This window comes from Lepidochelys kempii, chromosome 3 (genome assembly GCF_965140265.1).
Source record: "Lepidochelys kempii isolate rLepKem1 chromosome 3, rLepKem1.hap2, whole genome shotgun sequence".
NCBI lineage: Eukaryota > Metazoa > Chordata > Testudines > Cheloniidae > Lepidochelys > Lepidochelys kempii.
In genome coordinates this window covers 115,156-135,809 of record NC_133258.1, presented here as the reverse complement: position 1 = coordinate 135,809, position 20,654 = coordinate 115,156, and the positions used below count along the sequence as shown (strand labels likewise).

General features: G+C 47.5%; 1 protein-coding gene across 5 annotated transcripts in view; it reads left to right on the top strand.

Moving 5' to 3' along the window:
• GPN1 (GPN-loop GTPase 1) overlaps positions 1-20,654 on the top strand; it is a 122,512-nt gene that overhangs the window by 52,488 nt on the left and 49,370 nt on the right. For 2 of the 5 annotated variants that reach the window (XM_073335387.1, XM_073335388.1), the window contains exon 14: positions 15,569-16,366. The exons of the other annotated variants lie outside the window; for them this stretch is intronic. In XM_073335387.1, the coding sequence (XP_073191488.1) occupies positions 15,569-15,628 (60 nt within the window). In that variant the 3' untranslated portion in view covers positions 15,629-16,366. Of the gene's footprint in view, positions 1-15,568; positions 16,367-20,654 lie in introns of those variants that run through there. 5 annotated transcript variants of the gene reach the window in all.

Sequence of the window (20,654 nt, the reverse complement as noted above, 5' to 3'; positions counted from 1 at the left end):
ACAGACTAGGGGACCGAGTGGCTAGGCAGCAGTTCTGCAGAAAAGGACCTAGGGGTTATGGTGGACGAGAAGTTGGGTATGAGTCAACAGTGTGCCCTTGTTGCCAAGAAGGCTAACGGCATTTTGGACTGTATAAGTAGGAGCATTGACAGCAGATCGAGGGACGTGATCATTCCCCTCTATTCGACATTGGTGAGGCCTCATCTGGAGTAGTGTGTCCAGTTTTGGGCCCCACAGTACAAGAAGGATGTGGAAAAATTGGAAAGAGTCCAGCGATGGGCAACAAAAATGATTAGGGGTCTGGAACACATGAGTTATGAGGAGAGGCTGAGGGAACTGGGATTATTTAGTCTGCAGAAGAGAAGAATGAGGGGGGATTTGATAGCTGCTTTCAACTACCTGAAAGGGGGTTTCAAAGATGATGTATCTAGGCTGTTCTCAGTGGTACCAGATGATAGAACAAGGAGTAATGGTCTCAAGTTGCAGCGGGGGAGGTTTAGGTTGGATATTAGGAAAAACTTTTTCATTAGAAGGGTGGTGAAGTACTGGAATGGGTTCCCTAGGGAGGTGGTGGAATCTCCTTTCTTAGAGGTTTTTAAGGTTAGGCTTGACAAAACCCTGGCTGGGATGATTTAGTTGGGGATTAGGTCCTGCTTTGATCAGGGGATTGGACTAGATCATCTCCCCCCTGAGGTCCCTTCCAACCCTGATATTCTATGATTCTATGAACTAATATATGAGAACCTTTCTAGGGGATGGCGTCAAAGGGGCTGGTAACTGGAGGAATTACATTAAATTAGCATCCCCCTCCTTCGACGGGAGTTACAGAGAAGCTTGAGGGTAGAGGATGTGAGAAGGAGAAGGCAGCAGGAGCTGTGTCTGAAGGGAATCTGAGTTTCTGAGAGCAACATGGGTTGGAGAGAGAAGAACATGAAAAGACTGCAGACTCCTGTTGGAGAGGGAATGGGCTTTTCTTAGGAAACTGGGAGACAGGGACAGGTTTGAGAATAGAGGAGAGTCTAGTGGGGTGGTATCATCAGATTAAGACTGGAGGCCTTTCTGGAAGATATCCTTTAACCAAACACGATTTATGTGACTGCATATGGAGGAACTAGGGTAAAATTCTGTGGCATGTGTTATATAGGAGGTTAGACCAGATGATCTTGTAAAGTCCCTTCTGGCCAGTGAATTAAGTTATAGATAAGTTAAGCAGAGAATCGTGGGTGCTGGAGGGGTGCCCCTTTTAAAACATTTATATAGCGAAATGAAGATAAAATTATATTAAAGCCTATATCATCCATGAGTTACAATTAAATAGAAGTGGCAAATAATGGATTTTTTTTTTAAATTGGTGATTGAAACAGTCCCAAAAATTTCATTTCCAGTCAAATGAAATGTTTTGTTTTGATTTCAGCCATTTTAAAATGTGTGTATTTAATAAAATTAAAGGAAATTTTTAAATGAAAAGTCATTTCAAACCAAAATATCAAAACATTTCTTTTGAAAATGTTTAAATGAAAAGTTGAGGTTTTTTTGTTTTTTGCATTTTTAAGGGTTTTTTTCTCTTTCAGTTTGGTGAAATCTACAAAAATTTGCAAAACATTTTGATGGCATTTTTTGTCAGTTTCATGTGAAAAATTTTGCCCGGCTGTAGAATTTAAGGTTGTTGTGAAGAAATACACGTTTGTACTAGATATGAATGTATTTATTAGAATGTAAGAGAGTTAGTTACTCATTTCCTTGCTATTCCTATTTGAAAGTTGCCTGATAAGTAAATAATTTCATAGAATCATAGAATATCAGGGTTGGAAGAGACCTCAGGAGGTCATCTAGTCCAACCCCCTGCTCAAAGCAGGACCAACCCCAACTATTGTCAATTAAGAATCTTTTCTGACTTCTGAAATTGTTTTTTCTTATTGTTTTGAACTGTACCCAAAGATGTGACTTATAATGAAGGTAGCTACAAGCATAATGGGTGAAAGGGTGGGAGCAGGAGAGTATGACAACAAATATTGTTGTTTGACAATTCCAGATTAAAAAAAATATTTTATGTCCCTATCGTGGATTCTTGCCTGACTGGTTTATGTGGGCAGTGCTGCAGAAATGGTTTTTACAACATTACAATTCATAGATTTTATTTTAATGCCAGAAAGGACTATTGTGATCATCTGATCTGAAGTCAGCATAACACAGGCTAGAGAACCTCACCCAGTAAGTCCGGCATTCAGCTCTTAACTTCTGTTTGAGCAATAACATATCTATTAGAAAGATATCAAGTCTTGATTTAAACTATTCAAATGAGGGAAAATTCACCACTTCCCTAGGTAAGTTGTTTCAAAGATTAATTAAACTCTATTTCTTGTTTTAAATGTTTCTAGTTTCAGGTTTCATAGATTTTTTTTTTTAAGGCCACAAGGCATCATCAGATCTAGTCTGACCTCCTGTATAACACAAGCCATAAAATTTCATCCAGTTACTCCTGTATCTAGCCCAATAACTTGTATTTGACCAAATCATATCTTCCAAATGCTTCTGAGCCTGAGCTCCAGTCCAAGCTAAACCTTTTAAGCACTATCTATGTAGCTATTTCTATTTCTGTCAACCAGAGCTGAGAGGCCCCAAAATGTGTGTAATCGACATACCCATAATCTGTCATTCTAAGGCATTTTTTTCCAAGCTTCCAATAACTTATCCCTTCTGCACCCTCTCCAGTTTTTCAGCAGCCTTCCTAAAATGTGGACACCAGAATTGGATGCATTAGTCCGGTATTGTTCTCACTAAAGCTGTATACAAAAGTAAAATAATCTCTCTACTCTTGCACACTGCTTCCCTGTTTATACACCTGAGAATCACATTGGCCCTTTTTGGCGCAGCATTGCATGGGGAACTCATGTTCAATTATTTGTATACTATAATTCCTAAGTCCTTTTCAGACAGAGTCACTGCTTTCCAGGATACAGTCTCCCGTTCTGGAGCTGTAGTTTGCATTCTTTGATCCCAGATGTGTGACCTTGCATTTTACTACATAAAAAATGCACACAGTTCAAGTGGGCCTATCTTACAAGTGATCTCGGTCACTCTGAGAACTGAACTTTCTTTATCATTCTTCACCACTCCACCGATTTTTTGTATAATCTGCAAATTTTATCCGCAGTGGTTTTCTATTTACTTCCAGATCATTGACAAAAAGATTAAATAGCATTGGGTCGAACCCCACTAGAACCAGCCTATTCCATTATGATTTCCCATTGTAATTACCTGTATTACCATAGCACCTAAAAGCCCAAGTCCTTCTTTGAGTGCTTGCTCATGTCGATTCCATGCTAGGCATGCGTGTGCCACCTGTGTAGTTGCTGGAGATGCTTCCCGTAGTGGTATCCCTAGGGCAGGCCTTAGTATCCCCTGGAGCCATGGAGTTATGTGTTTGTACATGGGTCACCGCCGGCCTCACGCCCTCTCAGTTGCTTCTTACTGCCCATGATGGTTGCTGGAAAATCTCTTGCACTTGCAAGCTTTCTAATGGTTTTTGGACTTTGCTGATCTGTATATAGTTAAAAGTTTAGTTGTTAGCTATAGTTAGTTAAGTAGATAGCGGTCCCATATTGGAACATAGTCCTAGGGGCGGGGCATGCCCCAGTCCTTAGGTTTCAAACCATGTGCCACTTACGTTAAGCCTGTGCCAGTGAGCAACCCCCCATTCGAGCTGCTTAAAGTGCCTCAGGGAAGCCCATATTAAGGACAGGTGCAGGATCTGCAGGGGCTTCCGGCCATGCACACACAAGGACAGGGAGACTCGTTTAAGGCCCTGTTAATGGAAGCAGCACTTAGACCAACTTCAGAGATGTGCTGCTCCGATTCAGTGCTGAGCACATCAGCCTCGGTACGGAGTACTCCACCAGCACCACGCCCTCCCCAGCACCATTCGCCATCTCCAGTGCTGAGGGAAAGGCACAAGAAACAGCGCACCCAAGAGGGCACTCCCCAGTGCCGAAAAAGGTTAGGCGGGGAATGGTTGACAAGGTGCTGGCCCACTTGTCCTCTGCAGATTGGCAGTGGCAACTCCACCCAGGGCACCAAGCCCGGTCCAGGATCCACCACTGACTCCTGGGAGCAGTCGGGGCACCCTACACTTGCAAGCCCATTGATGCTGGAGGCATTCCAGGTGTCAAGAGACCTAATGTCGCTCCCAGTGCCACCCACACCCCAAGAACCTCAACCAGCGGAATCGTCGATGGCAGCCCGCACCAGAGAGAAACCCTCTATGGGCCCACTTCAGTGGTCTCAGGCTTTGCAGCACCGGTCGCCGGCTTCCCAGTTGCCAGCTTCACGACACCGATCCCCAGCTTGGTGACACCTATCTCCAGTCCCATGACAATGATTGCCTGCTCCATTGCTCCGATAGAATCATAGAATCATAGAATATCAGGGTTGGAAGGGACCCCAGAAGGTCATCTAGTCCAACCCCCTGCTCAAAGCAGGACCAATTCCCAGTTAAATCATCCCAGCCAGGGCTTTGTCAAGCCTGACCTTAAAAACCTCTAAGGAAGGAGATTCTACCACCTCCCTAGGTAACGCATTCCAGTGTTTCACCACCCTCTTAGTGAAAAAGTTTTTCCTAATATCCAATCTAAACCTCCCCCACTGCAACTTGAGACCATTACTCCTCGTTCTGTCATCTGCTACCATTGAGAACAGTCTAGAGCCATCCTCTTTGGAACCCCCTTTCAGGTAGTTGAAAGCAGCTATCAAATCCCCCCTCATTCTTCTCTTCTGCAGGCTAAACAATCCCAGCTCCCTCAGCCTCTCCTCATAACTCATGTGTTCCAGTCCCCTAATCATTTTTGTTGCCCTTCGCTGGACTCTCTCCAATTTATCCACATCCTTCTTGAAGTGTGGGGCCCAAAACTGGACACAGTACTCCAGATGAGGCCTCACCAATGTCGAATAGAGGGGAACGATCACGTCCCTCGATCTGCTCGCTATGCCCCTACTTATACATCCCAAAATGCCATTGGCCTTCTTGGCAACAAGGGCACACTGCTGACTCATATCCAGCTTCTCGTCCACTGTCACCCCTAGGTCCTTTTCCGCAGAACTGCTGCCTAGCCATTCGGTCCCTAGTCTGTAGCTGTGCATTGGGTTCTTCCGTCCTAAGTGCAGGACCCTGCACTTATCCTTATTGAATCTCATCAGATTCCTTTTGGCCCAATCTTCCAATTGGTCTAGGTCCTTCTGTATCCTATCCCTCCCCTCCAGCGTATCTACCACTCCTCCCAGTTTAGTATCATCCGCAAATTTGCTGAGAGTGCAATCCACACCATCCTCCAGATCATTTATGAAGATATTGAATAAAACCGGCCCCAGGACCGACCCTTGGGGCACTCCACTTGATACCGGCTGCCAACTAGACATGGAGCCATTGATCACTACCCGTTGAGCCCGACAATTTAGCCAGCTTTCTACCCACCTTATAGTGCATTCATCCAGCCCATACTTCCTTAACTTGCTGACAAGAATACTATGGGAGACCGTGTCAAAAGCTTTGCTAAAGTCAAGAAACAATACATCCACTGCTTTCCCTTCATCCACAGAACCAGTAATCTCATCATAAAAGGCGATTAGATTAGTCAGGCATGACCTTCCCTTGGTGAATCCATGCTGGCTGTTCCTGATCACTTTCCTCTCATGCAAGTGCTTCAGGATTGATTCTTTGAGGACCTGCTCCATGATTTTTCCAGGGACTGAGGTGAGGCTGACTGGCCTGTAGTTCCCAGGATCTTCCTTCTTCCCTTTTTTAAAGATTGGCACTACATTAGCCTTTTTCCAGTCATCCGGGACTTCCCCGGTTCGCCACGAGTTTTCAAAGATAATGGCCAGTGGCTCTGCAATCACAGCCGCCAATTCCTTCAGCACTCTCGGATGCAACTCGTCCGGCCCCATGGACTTGTGCACGTCCAGCTTTTCTAAATAGTCCCTAACCGCCTCTATCTCCACAGAGGGCTGGCCATCTCTTCCGCATTTTGTGATGCCCAGCGCAGCAGTCTGGGAGCTGACCTTGTTAGTGAAAACAGAGGCAAAAAAAGCATTGAGTACATTAGCTTTTTCCACATCCTCTGTCACTAGGTTGCCTCCCTCATTCAGTAAGGGGCCCACACATTCCTTGGCTTTCTTCTTGTTGCCAACATACCTGAAGAAACCCTTCTTGTTACTCTTGACATCTCTGGCTAGCTGCAGCTCCAGGTGCGATTTGGCCCTCCTGATAACATTCCTACATGCCCGAGCAATATTTTTATACTCTTCCCTGGTCATATGTCCAACCTTCCACTTCTTGTAAGCTTCTTTTTTATGTTTAAGATCCGCTAGGATTTCACCATTAAGCCAAGTTGGTCGCCTGCCATATTTACTATTCTTTCGACTCATCGGGATGGTTTGTCCCTGTAACCTCAACAGGGATTCCTTGAAATACAGCCAGCTCTCCTGGACTCCTTTCCCCTTCAAGTTAGTCCCCCAGGGGATCCTGGCCATCCGTTCCCTGAGGGAGTCGAAGTCTGCTTTCCTGAAGTCCAGGGTCCGTATCCTGCTGCTTACCTTTGTTCCCTGCGTCAGGATCCTGAACTCAACCAACTCATGGTCACTGCCTCCCAGATTCCCATCCACTTTTGCTTCCCCCACTAATTCTACCCGGTTTGTGAGCAGCAGGTCAAGAAAAGCACCCCCCCTAGTTGGCTCCTCTAGCACTTGCGCCAGGAAATTGTCCCCTACGCTTTCCAAAAACTTCCTGGATTGTCTATGCACCGCTGTATTGCTCTCCCAGCAGATATCAGGAAAATTAAAGTCACCCATGAGAATCAGGGCATGCGATCTAGTAGCTTCCGTGAGCTGCCGGAAGAAAGCCTCATCCACCTCATCCCCCTGGTCCGGTGGTCTATAGCAGACTCCCACCACTACATCACTCTTGTTGCACACACTTCTAAACTTAATCCAGAGACACTCAGGTTTTTCTGCAGTTTCGTACCGGAGCTCTGAGCAGTCATACTGCTCCCTTACATACAGTGCTACTCCCCCACCTTTTCGGCCCTGCCTGTCCTTCCTGAACAGTTTATAACCATCCATGACAGTACTCCAGTCATATGAGTTATCCCACCAAGTCTCTGTTATTCCGATCACGTCATAGTTCCTTGACATCACCAGGACCTCCAGTTCTCCCTGCTTGTTTCCAAGGCTTTGTGCATTTGTATATAAGCACTTGAGATAACCTGTTGATCGCCCCTCATTGCCAGTATGAGGCAGGAGCCCTCCCCTCACAGACATTCCTGCCTGTGCTTCCTCCCGGTATCCCGCTTTCCCACTTACCTCAGGGCTTTGGTCTCCTTCCCCCGGTGAACCTAGTTTAAAGCCCTCCTCACTAGGTTAGCCAGCCTGCTGGCAAAGATGCTCTTCCCTCTCTTCGTAAGATGGAGCCCGTCTCTACCCAGCACTCCTCCTTCATGGAACACCATCCCATGGTCAAAGAAACCAAAGCCTTCTCTCCGACACCATCTGCGTAGCCATTCGTTGACTTCCACGATTCGACGCTCGCTACCTAGGCCTTTTCCTTCCACGGGGAGGATGGACGAGAACACCACTTGCGCCTCCAACTCCTTTATTCTTCTTCCTAGAGCCACATAGTCCGCAGTGATCCGCTCAAGGTCATTCTTGGCAGTATCATTGGTGCCCACGTGGAGAAGCAGGAAGGGGTAGTGATCCGAGGGCTTGATGAGTCTTGGCAGTCTCTCCGTCACATCACGAATCTTAGCCCCTGGCAAGCAGCAGACTTCTCGGTTTTCCCGGTCAGGGCGGCAGATAGATGACTCAGTCCCCCGGAGGAGAGAGTCCCCGACCACCACCACCCGCCTTCTCCTCTTGGGGGTGGTGGTCGTGGAACCCCCAACCTCAGGACAGCGCATCTCATGCCTTCCAACCAGCAGAGTCTCCTTCTGCTTTCTCGCCCCAGACATATCATCTGGTCCACTCTCCGCAACGATACCTGTGGAGAGAACATGAAAGCGGTTAGTTACCTGTGTCTGTGTTACTGGAACCCGGACATTCCGCTTACCTCTTCTGGAGGTCACATGTTGCCAAGCTTCTTCACTAGCCTCTTGGCTCCTCTGTGCAACCTGCTCTATATCTGTAGAGCTTTGTGCCCCTAGAAGCCTATCCTGAGTTTCGTCCAGGAAATCCTCAGTTTCCCGTATGCAACGCAGGGTTGTTATCTGTTGCTCCAGACCTTCAATCTTCTCTTCCAATATGGAGACCAGCTTGCACTTTGTACAGACAAAGTCGCTTCTGTCCTGTGGAAGAAAGACAAACATGGCACATCCAGTGCAGGTCACAACAGCTGAACCCCCCCCTTCCATATCACCTTCCTACTATGAGCTTCCTCAGAGCAGTTTGCAAGACGTAAGCCTCACTGGGCTCCCTCCAGGCGAACTCCCAGGCAAACTCCTGCTGTGTGCTGCTCTGCTGTCCCCGCTGCTCAGCTGGTTCTCCGCCGCTCAGCTGGTTCGCGAAGCTCTGGCTATTTTTAAACAGCCAGGCTTCCCTGTCGCAAACAAACAGACACCCTACTGCCCGCCCCCTGCAGGCTAGCAGCCAATCAGACACTCACTCAGGCTCTCACACTGCCCCCCCAGCAAACACACGCTCGGATACTTCCTCAGCAAGCAAACAAACACAGACTCGGATACTTACCAGTCCCAGGCAAACTCCTGCTGTGTGCTGCTCTGCTGTCCCCGCTGCTCAGCTGGTTCTCCGCCGCTCAGCTGGTTCGCGATCTCCAGCTTCCTGGCACCACTCCCTGGCTCCCCATCACAGCCGATAGACGGAAGTGGCAACGGCTCCACCATTGTCTCTGAGGGAAGAGTCCTCATCAGAATACAGGTGTGTATCCATCCCTCCCCCAAGAAGACACTGGCATCAGCTTGTATGCACCGGACTTCGGTGCCGAACCTTCTGCAGGCGCTTGGCCACCAGGGCAGTGGCCAGTGCACTGGCAATATCGGAACCTGGGGGGTGGGGAGGGGAGGGTGTTTCCCGTCAATGCTGGGACCTTAGTCCCAGATGTCATCCTTGGTGGTATCTGAGAGGCGAACCACAACACAGCCCCAGCCAGTGCCGAACCTTGACTCTGACCCCAATACTGAGACCCCAGCCGTGGTCCAAGTGGAGGCAACCCCAGTGGTGGAGGAGGAGCCAGCTCCTCCTATACTGATGGGCTCTTCCTTATTATCCCCAGACCAGGTGGTTGTGGGTCCGGCCAATCCCCTTCCACCAGACAACTTCGGGGCTCACCAAGAGCTCCTCAAGCGGGTTGCCACAAACTTGGGGCTGGAGGTGGAGGACCTCGAGCCCATGGACAACCTGTTTGACATTTTAGCTGCAGTGACCCCCTCCAAAGTGGCCCTACCAGTTCGCAAAAGGGTGTTGAAGCTGATTAGGGTGCTGTGATAGACCCCATCTTTCCCACCCCAATCTCGAAAAGGGCAGAGAAGAAATATTATGTCCCAGCTAAGGGGTGTGAATATATGTATGAGCAAACGAGCAGGACAGATAGGGGAAGGCAAGTGTCACCCTTAAAAATAAGGGTGCAAAGAGACTCTGTTCATTTGGTAGGAAGGTATATTCAACAACCAGCCTACAGCTTCATATCTCCAAACAGTAGGCATTGCTGGGAGGTACAATTTTAATATCTAGAACTCGATGGCCAGGTTCAGAGACTCCCTGCCACAGGAGTCAAGTCAGGAATTCTTGGCCATCCTGGAGGAAGGCAAGTTGGTGGCCAGGGCCTCGCTTCAGGCTGCCTTGGATGCGACCGACTCAGCAGCCAGATCAATGGCGTCAGCAGTGTCCAGGCAAAACAGCTCATTGCCGCAATTATCGGGTCTTTCTCACGAGGTGCAGCAATCAGTCCAAGACCTCCCAGGTGCGTTCGTCTCGGAACAGACGAACACCAAGGACTGAAGGACTCTAGGGCCACGCTGTGCTCCTTGGGCCTGTACACATCCCCAGCCTCCAGAAGACATTTCTGGCTGCAGCTGCCTCCCAGGTTCTCAGGGTTTCCCAGGGATGATCCCTGTAAGAAAAAAGGGAAAGGTTATAAGCGCCAACTGCCTGCACCATCCACCTCTGCCTCTGTCAAACTCGGGAAGGTACCCCAGTGGCTTGAGGCAGACCTTTGGAGGTTGCACCCAAGGACGGTGTTCCGGACTTGACCCAGGATCCATCCCCTCTTTTGGTTTTGGACCATTTGTTTCCTTTTGATGCTGCATGGTCCCTAATAACTTTGAACCGTTGGGTACTCAACACCATGGCAGTTGGGTATACCCTGCAGTTTTTGTCCATCTCCCCCTCCTACTACTCAACCCTGCCCCTCTTCAGGGACCTTTCTTACAAGCAACTCCTCATCCAGGAGGTGGAAGCTCTCCTATGCATGAGGGCCATAGAGGAAGTTCCTCAAGATTTATGGGGCAAAGGTGTTATTCCCAATATTTCCTAATCCCGAAGGCCAAAGGGGGCCTCAGGCCCATCCTGGATCTGCATTGCTTCAACAAACATCAGGAAGCTGAAGTTCCACATGGTCTCTCTGGCCTCCATCATTCTCTCCCTGGATCTGGGAGACTGGTATGCCGCCCTCAATTTAAAGGATGCATATTTCAGTATCTCCATCTTCCATGGGCACAAGAGATTCCTCTGGCTCATGGTGGGGCAGCACCATTATCAATTAACTGCACTCCCCTTTGCTGTCTCATTAGCCCCAAGGGTTTTCACAAAGTGTATGGTGGTGGTTGCAGCTTAACTGAGACATCAAGGCGTGCAGATTTACCCATACCTCAATGACTGGTTAATCAAGGGCCGCTCACAAGCTCAGGTCCAACTCAGCGTTATATGGGCCATGTGTTGGGAGCTGGGTCTGGTTATAAATGAGCAGAAATCAACTTTGATCCTGGTTCAAAGAATGGAGTTTGTAGGAACAGTGCTTGACTCCACTGAGGCCAGGGCATACCTGCTGGAGGCCCAGTTCCAGGCGATGTCGGACCTAATCACCCATGTCAGGGCCCACCAACTCATGACAGCTCAGATATGCCTCAAGCTGCTGGAATACATGGCAGTGTTTACTTACCTGGTGCAGTATGTGCAGCTGCGTCTCAGACCTCTGCAGATGTGGCTAGTGTCAGTCTATTCTCCCGGCAGGCACCACTTGGACCTAATTCTCACAATCCTGCTGACTGTTTTAGCATCACTGACTTGGTGGACAGAACCGTGCACAATGAACAGAGTCCCCTTTGCTGCCCCATACCCATCAGTGGCATTGGTCTCAGGTGCTTCAGACCTGGGGTGGGGGGCTCATACTCTCCCTGCGCATAAATGTCAGGGAACTCAAGGTGATACGCTTGGCCTGCCAGATGTTCCGTCCCTACCTGTCAGGCAGGGTAATGCAGATCTTGATGGACAACACGGCCATGATGTTTTACATCATCAAGCAAGTCAGAGTTCGCTCCTAGGACCTGTGGCAGGAGGCTCTTCAATTGTGGGACTTCTGTGTGGAACATGCCCTTCACCTCAAGGCATCACACCTCCCAGGGGCTCAGAATGCACTGGCTGTTCTGCTCAGCAGGTCATTTTCCTCTCACTATGAGTGGTCCATTCATCCAGAGGTCATCAGCGCTATCTTCGAGAGGTCACGGACCCCCTGGGTGGACCTGTTTGCCTCCAGACAGAACAAGAAATGGCAGCAGTTTTGCTGGATGCGTAGGCTCAGCAAGGGCTCCCTGTCTGATGCCTTCCTGCTTTCATGGGCAGGGGAACTACTGTACGCCTTCCCACTGAGATCCTTGGCCCACATAAAAAGGGACAAAGCTAGGATTATCCTGATAGCCCCAGCGTGGCCACACCCGCATTGATATGGCACACTTTCGGTAGCATAGCTCCCGACTTGATCTCACAGAACCAAAGTTGGTTGCTTCACCTGAACTTCGCATCCCTACATCTGACAGCTTGGCTGCTGCGTGGTTGAACCCTGAGGAATGGGCCTGCTCGGAGCAGGTTCAGCAAGTTTTACTGGGTAGCAGGAAACCCTCTACTAAGGTGACCTACTTGGCAAAGTGAAAGCGCTTCACTTGTTGGGCCTCCAATTGGGGTCTTTTCCCGTCTTAGTCCAAGATGGACTGCATAGATGACTATCTACTCTACCTGAAGCACCAAGGTCTGGCTCTGTCATCGGTCAAGGTCCACCTGGTGGCCACGCAGGATGGCCTGGACTGCACCTTCGGCAAGTTTGCAAATGATACTAAACTGAGGGGAGTGGTAGATGTGCTGGAGGGTAGGGATAGGATACAGAGGGCCCTAGACAAATTAGAGGATTGGGCCAAAAGAAATCTGATGAGGTTCAACAAGGACAAGTGCAAAGTCCTGCACTTAGGACGGAAGAATCCCATGCACCGCTACAGACTAGGGACCGAATGGCTAGGCAGCAGTTCTGCAGAAAAGGACCTGGGGTTACAGTGGACGAGAAGCTGGATATGAGTCAGTGTGCCGTTGTTGCCAAGAGGGCCTTTGGCATTTTGGGATGTATACGTAGGGCATTGCCAGCAGAACGAGGGACGTGATCATTCCCCTCTATTTGGCATTGGTGAGGCCTCATCTGGAGTACTGTGTCCAGTTTTGGGCCCCACGCTACAAGAAGGATGTGAAAAAACTGGAAAGCATCCAGCAGAGGGCACCAAAAACGATTAGGGGACTGGAACACATGAGTTATGAGGAGAGGCTGAGGGAACTGGGATTGTTTAGTCTGCGGAAGAGAAGAATGAGGGGGGATTTAGTAGCTGCTTTCAACTACCTGAAAGGGGATTCCAAAGAGGATGGATCTAGACTGTTCTCAGTGGTAGCAGATGACGGAACGAGGAGTAGTGGTCTCAAGTTGCAGTGGGGGAGGTTTAGATTGGATATTAGGAAAAACATTTTCACTAGGAGGGTGGTGAAGCACTGGAATGCGTTTACTAGGGAGGTGGTGGAATCTCCTTCCTTTGAGGCTTTGATGGTCAGGCTTGGCAAAGCCCTGGCTGGGATGATTTAGTTGGGGATTGGGCCTGCTTTGAGCAGGGGATTGGACTAGATGACCTCCTGAGGTCCCTTCCAACCCTGATATTCTATGATCTCGGCCTTCCATCCTCCGGTCCAGGGTAAATTAGTCTTCTCACACGAGATGACAGTCAGGTTCCATAAAGGCTTGGAAAGACTTTACCCACAGGTTTGTGACCTGATTCCTCCATAGGACTTGAATCTGGTACTGTCAAAGCTCATGGGGGCCCCTCTTTGAGCCATTGGCATCTTGTTTCCTGCTACCTCTGTCATGGAAGGCTGCATTCTTGGTGGCAATTAGGTTGGCCAGAAGGGTCTCTGAAATCAGAACCCTGATTTCAGAACCCCTTATAAGGTGTTCTTCGAAGATGAGGTCTGGCTGCACCCCCACCCAACCTTCCTGCCCAAGGTGGTTTCACGGTTCCATAACAACCAGGACATTTTTCTGCCTGTCTTCTTTCCGAAGCTTCACCTATCAGATGAGGATCGTCAACTACATACTTTAGACGATAGGTGGGCCCTGGCCTTCAAATCAACGCAGCTCTTTATAGCGGTGGTGGACAGGATGAAAAGTCTGCCAGTATCATTTGAAGATCTCCTGGATAACTGCCTGCATCTGGGTGTGCTACGAGCAGGCCAAAGTCCTGCTGCCGGCCATTGTGACAGTCCACTGTACAAGGGCCCAGGCTTTATCAGCAGCATTCCTTGCACAGATTCCAGTCCAGGACATCTGCAGGGCCGCAATGTGGTCATTGATCCATACCTTCGCATCCCACTACGCCATCATCCAGCAGACCCGTGACAATGCCAGTTTTAGGAGAGCAGTGTTGCAATCGACACGTCCGTGAACCCTGAGCCCACTGCCAGGGATATTCCTTGTGAGTCACCTAGAATGGAATTGACATGATCAAGCACTTGAAGAAAAAACGGTTACTAACCTTCTGTAATTGTTTTTTGAGATGTGTTGCTCATGTCCATTCCATGGCCTGCCCTCCTATCCCTCTGTCGGAGTTGCTAGCAAGAAGGAACTGAGAGGGTGCAGGGCTGGCGGCTCCCCTTATATGGGCACATAAATGCAGGGCTCCAGGGGGCGCTAGGGCTGTCCCTACAGATACCACTAAGGGAAAAATCTCCAGCAGCTGTGCATGTGGTGTGTGCACAACTAGTATGGAATGGACATGAGCAACACATCTCGAAGAACAACCGTTACAGAAGGTTAGTAACCATTTTTTGTGGACCAGTGCCCCATTGTGCTAGGTGCTGTACAAACAGAACAGAAAGACATTACTCACCTAAAGGAGCTGACAGTCAAAATATAGGACAAAGAGATAACAAATTGTCAACCTTTTTGTAGGCATCATGGCAAAGAATTTTGAGGAGGGATTTGAAAGTGGAGAATAAGATAGCTTTGTGGAAGTTTGGAGGAGCGCCTCCCAAGTGTGAGGAGCAGCAGTGGAGAAAATGCTTGTTTGAAAGTGTATCAAATGTGCAGTGGAGGCTGCCACCATGGGTGGATCAGAGGCAAGCATCAACAGCTCATTAGCAAATGAGATAATTGGTAAAGTGAGGATTGACCGTGAAGGGCCTTGAAAACGAATGCAAGCAGGTTTATGTTTGATGTGATAGAGAAGGGAGAACCAGAAGAGGGGGATGCAAGAGATGGGTGACCTGGTCAAAGAGAGAGGCTAGGAAAATTCTTTGCAGCCAGCATTCTGAATGGATATAAGTGAAGCAAGATTGCATTTGTTAAGGCTAGTGAGAAGAATGTTTCAGTAATTGAAATGTGAGACTTGGATGAGAGTTTTAGCTGTGTGGATGGATAGGAAAGGCTATGTCTTAGGCTATGTCTACACTGCAGAGTTTTGTCGCCAAGAGTTATACTGTTTTCATTAAAGCACTTTAATTAAACCACTGTTGCATGTCCACATTATGCTTCTTGTGTTGGCAGAGTGCATCCACGCTAGCAGCTCTTACATTGACACTGAGAGCAGTGCACTGTGGGTAGCTATCCCACTGTGCAACTGGCCACAGGGTGCTTTGGGAAGGGTTTGCAATGCTTCATGAGGCAGGTACAGTGTCATATGATGCAGGTTTTTTAATCCCAATGTTCCATGGGGATCCTACTAGATTGCCAGCCACTTTTCAACTGGTGTGTGTAGGGGTGAGTGACAGGGAGCGTGGCGGGGAGAGGCAGAGACTGTGTGTGTTTCTCTTCCCTGTCCAATTCTCTCTAGCTTCTCATATTCCTCTCCTGGGAATTTCTGGGACTTGAGTGGGCCAAGGAGAAGGGAACTGCAAGTAGATGAAGACCTAGATAGACATTTTACATCCTACTCTGTGTTCCCAGTAGCCTTACTCCCACCTTAACTCAGAACCTTAAGTAGGGTAGGAGCTGGCTTAGTACTGAATTTTGTATGTTTGTTCTCTCTCCCTCCCTCTTCCCCCCTCAAAGTCACTGAGGAAAGCCAAGAAGAACCAGCCTTCAGAAACTTCATGCAGGAGACCAGGATGAAGTACCAGAATAGAAGCAGCCACTAAGAGACTTTCAGAAGCAAAGCGCTGCAAACCCTTCGACTGGAGGGAACAGCAAGAGCAAAGTGTCCATCACCTTCTGTGCTGTGAAGACACCAGTGCAGCCTTGTATGCAATTTAACTTCTGTGAAGCACTTTCTCTGATACTTAAATATCTGTACTTGCAAAATCAGTTGGTTACTGTGAGCTGGAGTTCTGACTTCAGGTGTTTAATCTTTTGCCATTGTGACTTTTAAAACAAAATAAGGATTGCACTTTTCGCTTTTCTCCAAATAGTTTTGCTCCACATGGTTGGGAACTTGAATTCCTGGTGTGTCATCATTATTGTCTGAAGCTTTGGTCCACCCCTAGGAGTTCAACACCATCCCCACATTCAAAGCTTATGGTTTCTGTTGGGTGCAGGGGACGGGTGAGACCTCTGCTGGAAGGCTCTTCTGGGAATTGTCTCCCTTTAGTTATGGTGGTGGCTCAAATTCAGAGGGTTGGGGCAATAGTCTTGTGTGACGATAGCCAGAGCCTCAATTTTAAATGTATTCCCTATTAAATTCTGTAGCTAAAATTTGGTCAGAGGCTAGAAAGGTCTTTTCAGGAAGTTGTTTGTAAATGGAGTTTTCTCTGAGTGACTGAAACAGGGTAACTGAAATGTCACTGCAATCCCATGTTTGACATTTTATTTTGTTCTGTAATTTATTATAAAGTATTTTTTGCTATTGACAAATGGCTTAGTGGTGATTGGGAATGACAGAGTTGAACTTTATGGGAGGTTCATTGAATAAGCTTGCAACACGCCCAGAGGCACAACACTGGGAGTGAGCTGTGTGCCTGAAGCCATAGTATCTTGAGCTGTGAAGCTAAACGGCATTTCATCCTGTGACCAGAGACACTGAAAACGCAGGTGCTGCAGGAAGTGTTGTTAGTGATTCAGTAGCTGGTGCTCCTTCCCGCTCAGTCAGAAATGAACCAATCCCCTGCATAGTGTTGTGGGCACTGTGCTGGCCACCTACAATTACGCGTCAGTTTCATTCTTATTCCAAATAGTTCTAAAACTTTTTGGCCCCCAAGACAAGCAAAATGAAGGGTGCTATCCAAGTCAGGAAGACGGAAATCTTCCCATTACCTACAGTTACTTATTTGCTATATACATTATCCATCATCAGGAGTTTTTTTCGTAAATTTTAAAGCCAGAAGGGATCACTAATATCATGTAGTCCAACCACGTACATGCACAGGCCATAAAATCACACTCTGTAATCACTACATCAGTCCCATAATTTCTGGTTGAGCAAAATCATATGTTTTAGAAAGATATCCAGTCTTGATTTTAAACTTCAAGTGAGAAAATCCACTGTGTTTCTAAGTATGTTGTTCCAATGGTTAATTATAATCACTATTAAAAGTGTGCTCCTTATTTCTATTTTGTTTGCAGTATTGTAGCTGTGCTGGCCCCAGGATATTAGAGAGACATGGTGGTTGAGGTAATATCATTGATTGGACCAACTCCTGTTGGTGAAAGAGACAAGCTTTCGAGCTACAGAGAGCTCTCCTTCAGGTTTGGGAAACTATTCAAGGTGAAGTGGCCCGCTAACACCTCTGCAGTCATAGGACAAAGAAGGGGGTTAGTGGGCTACAGATGGTTGTAAAAAACCATATCATAGGAGCGAACACTTTTTCACAAAGCAGCCACTCCATATCGGACTTCTCAGCCCTCATCCAGATGGGGTACTTGCACGCCAGCTTAATTTAGCTGGATGCTAAAAATCATGGTCTTATTAGCGACACTGGATTTATGGCTTGTTACAACAGTCTGTACCCACTAACCCACCTTTTTTGTCCTGTGACTGCAGAGCTGCACACCCTTCAACAAGCTAGAACGCCATTCCGGCTTCCGCCTTCTCTGCCTCAGTCACTGTTGTGGGGTGTCCCCAAATCCAGCTTCTACAGAAAGAAGGAGAAAGACAAGGGGTTTAGGCAATGGCACACTTCGTCTTCCCGCTCTTCTGTCTAGCCTACCCCTTCTAGAGACCAGGGCAGCCAGAAACAGGCATTTTGAGGATGCACCCGAGCCACTGCCCAGGATCCACCTCCTGCTTTTTCCTCAACTGTCTACACCCCTTCTGTCAGCCCGGTTGCAGCTGACCTCGGACTGTTGGGTGCTCAACACAATTTCTTTGGGCTTCATGCTGCAATTTGTGGCAACCCCCCTTCAAGCCTCTGGCTTTCTGTTCTCTCCCCTTCCTTTCTTGGAAGGTTGCGTTCTTGGTCACAATAAATTCAGTCCACAGGATCTCTGCGATTAGAGCACTTACGTTGGAATCACCCTATACAGTCTTTTACAAGGACAAGGCCCAATTGCATCCACACCTGGCTTTCCTGCCTAAGGTGGTCTCCCAGTTTCACATGGGCCAGGACATTTATCTGCCCGTCTTTTTTCCAAAGCCACATAAGCTGGAGGAGGAGCGTAGCTGCATTCCCTAGATGTCAGAAGGGCGCTAGCCTTCTACATTGAAGGGACCAAGCCATTCCGCAAACCGACACAGCTGTTCATCGCGGTGGCTGACAGGATAAAAGGTCATCTGGTGTCCGCTCAAAGACTTTCTTCTTGGATCACCGCCTGCATTTGCTACTGCTATGACCATACGAAGGTGCCACCTCCAGCAATTGTCACTGCCCACTCAACCAGAGAGCAAGCCTCTTCAGCAGCTTTCGTAACCCAAGTGTCTGTCCAGGACATCTGTATGGCGGCATCTGGTCATCTGACAACACGTTCACGTCCCATTACATGCTTACCCAACAGGCCTGGGACAATGCTGGCTTCGGTAAAGCAGTACTGCAAGCAGCTAGGCTGTGAACTCTGAGCCCACCTCCGAGGATACTGCTTATGAGTCACCTAGAATGGAATCAACATGAGCAAGCACTCGAAGAAAAAACGGTTACCTGCTTTTCATAACTCTTGTTCTTTGAGATGTTTTGCTCACATCCATTCAATTACCTGCCCTCCTACCCCTATGTTGGAGTTGCAGGCGAGAAGGTCGTTGGGTTGGTGGCACCCGATATACCGATGCATGACTGCAGCACTCAAGGGGGCATCACAGCTGACCCTGTGGATACTGCTAAGGTAAAAGTCTCAGACGACTATGCACATGGGCGCACATACACCTAGAATGGAATGGACATGAGCAACACATCTCAAAGAATAACAGTTACGAAAGGTAGGTAACCATTTCTTCTTTGCCCTTCTGAAAATTTAGTCACCTCCACAAGTGACATGTCCAACTCGCAACTCAAAGCTTCTTTTCCCCACTTGTATCCACTAAATGTACAGTAGAACCTCTGAGATGCGAACTGACCAGTCAATCACACACCTCATTTGGAACCAGAAATACACAATCAGGCGGCAGCAGCAGAGACCAAAAAACTGCAAATACATTACAGCACTGTGCTAAACATAAACTACTTTAAAAAAGGAAAGTTTAAACAAACATTTGACAGGATAAGTAAACTGTTTCTGTGCTTGTTTTATTTAAATTAAGATGTTTAAAAGCAGCATTTTTCTTCTGCATAGTAAAGTTTCAAAGCGGTATTAAGTCAATGTTCAGTTGTAAACTTTTGAAAGAACCACGATAACGCCTTGTTCAGAGTTACGAACATTCCAGAGTAATGAACAACCTCCATTCGAGGTCTTTGTAACTGAGGTTCTACTGTATTTTTACTGAGATTTAGACTAGTAATTGCATTTGTCTGCTCCTACCACAAAGCTGCTACCTGGAGGTAGACAGCCCTCCTCTGCAGCAGACAGCTTTTATCCATACAGGTTTCAGAGTAGCAGCCATGTTAATCTGTATTTGCAAAAAGAACAGGAGGACTTGTGGCACCTTAGAGACTAACCAATTTATTTGAGCATAAGCTTTCGTGAATGCATCTGATGAAGTGAGCTGTAGCTCATGAAAGCTTATGCTCAAATAAATTGGTTAGTCTCTAAGGTGCCACAAGTCCTCCTTTTCTTTTTATCCATACAGTAACTCAAAAATGTCTCTACGAGAAAGATGATGTCACATACTGCCCCTTCATCATCAGATGCCTCTTATGTATTCCCACTGGTAGGATTCAAGGTGCCTGTGCTGTGTCATGGTGATCTGGAACCTTTTGGAAAGTCATGCCCTTTGGGCATTGTGTTTTGGAGCAGGAGTTAAATAAAAAAGGCGGAGCTCCACTGATGTCAGCTCCTTTGGCTGCCATTGGCTATAGATGTGTGAGTAACCTTGCTGTTGTAATGATCTGACTTTTTCAGGCAGCTTTAACCTGAACACCTTTTTGTTTCTTTTTTGAATGGAGATAAGAATGTTAGGTTAGGTGTCTCACATTTACCTCAAAACAATAGAACTGAATAAAGAATTATGTTTTACCTCAGTGTTTACTGCAGTTTAGTCAAGTTGGTGCCAGTCATGGCAGACCTGAAAAAGAGATTATAAAGCCTTCATTCATGCATCTACTGCCTCACAGGGAAACAGATTTTTCACCACCTCCTGAACCATGCAAATTCTGATAGTTTCTCTTGGACCTGGCAACAATTCAGGCCTTTGTATTGAAGCGGTAACTAGGGGTATGTCTACACTACGAAATTAGGTCAATCTTATAGAAGTGGATTTTTAGAAATCAATTTTATACAGTCAATTGGGTATGTCTACACTAAGCGCATTAAGTTGGTGGAGTGCATCCACAGTACTGTGGCAAGCGTCAACTTTCGGAGCGTTGCACTGTGTGGGTAGCTATCCCACAGTTCCTGCAGTCTCCGCTGCCCATTGGAATTCTGGCTTGAGCTCCCAATGCTTGATGGGGCAAAAACATTGTCACGGGTGGTTTTGGGTACATGTCATCAGTTGCCCTTCCTTCCATAAAAGCGACAGCAGACAATCGTTTCATGTCTTTTTTCCGTGCAGATGCCATACTGCTGTCAGCAGATGGTGCAGTAGGACTGCTAACCATTGTCATCATCCACAGCTTCCGCT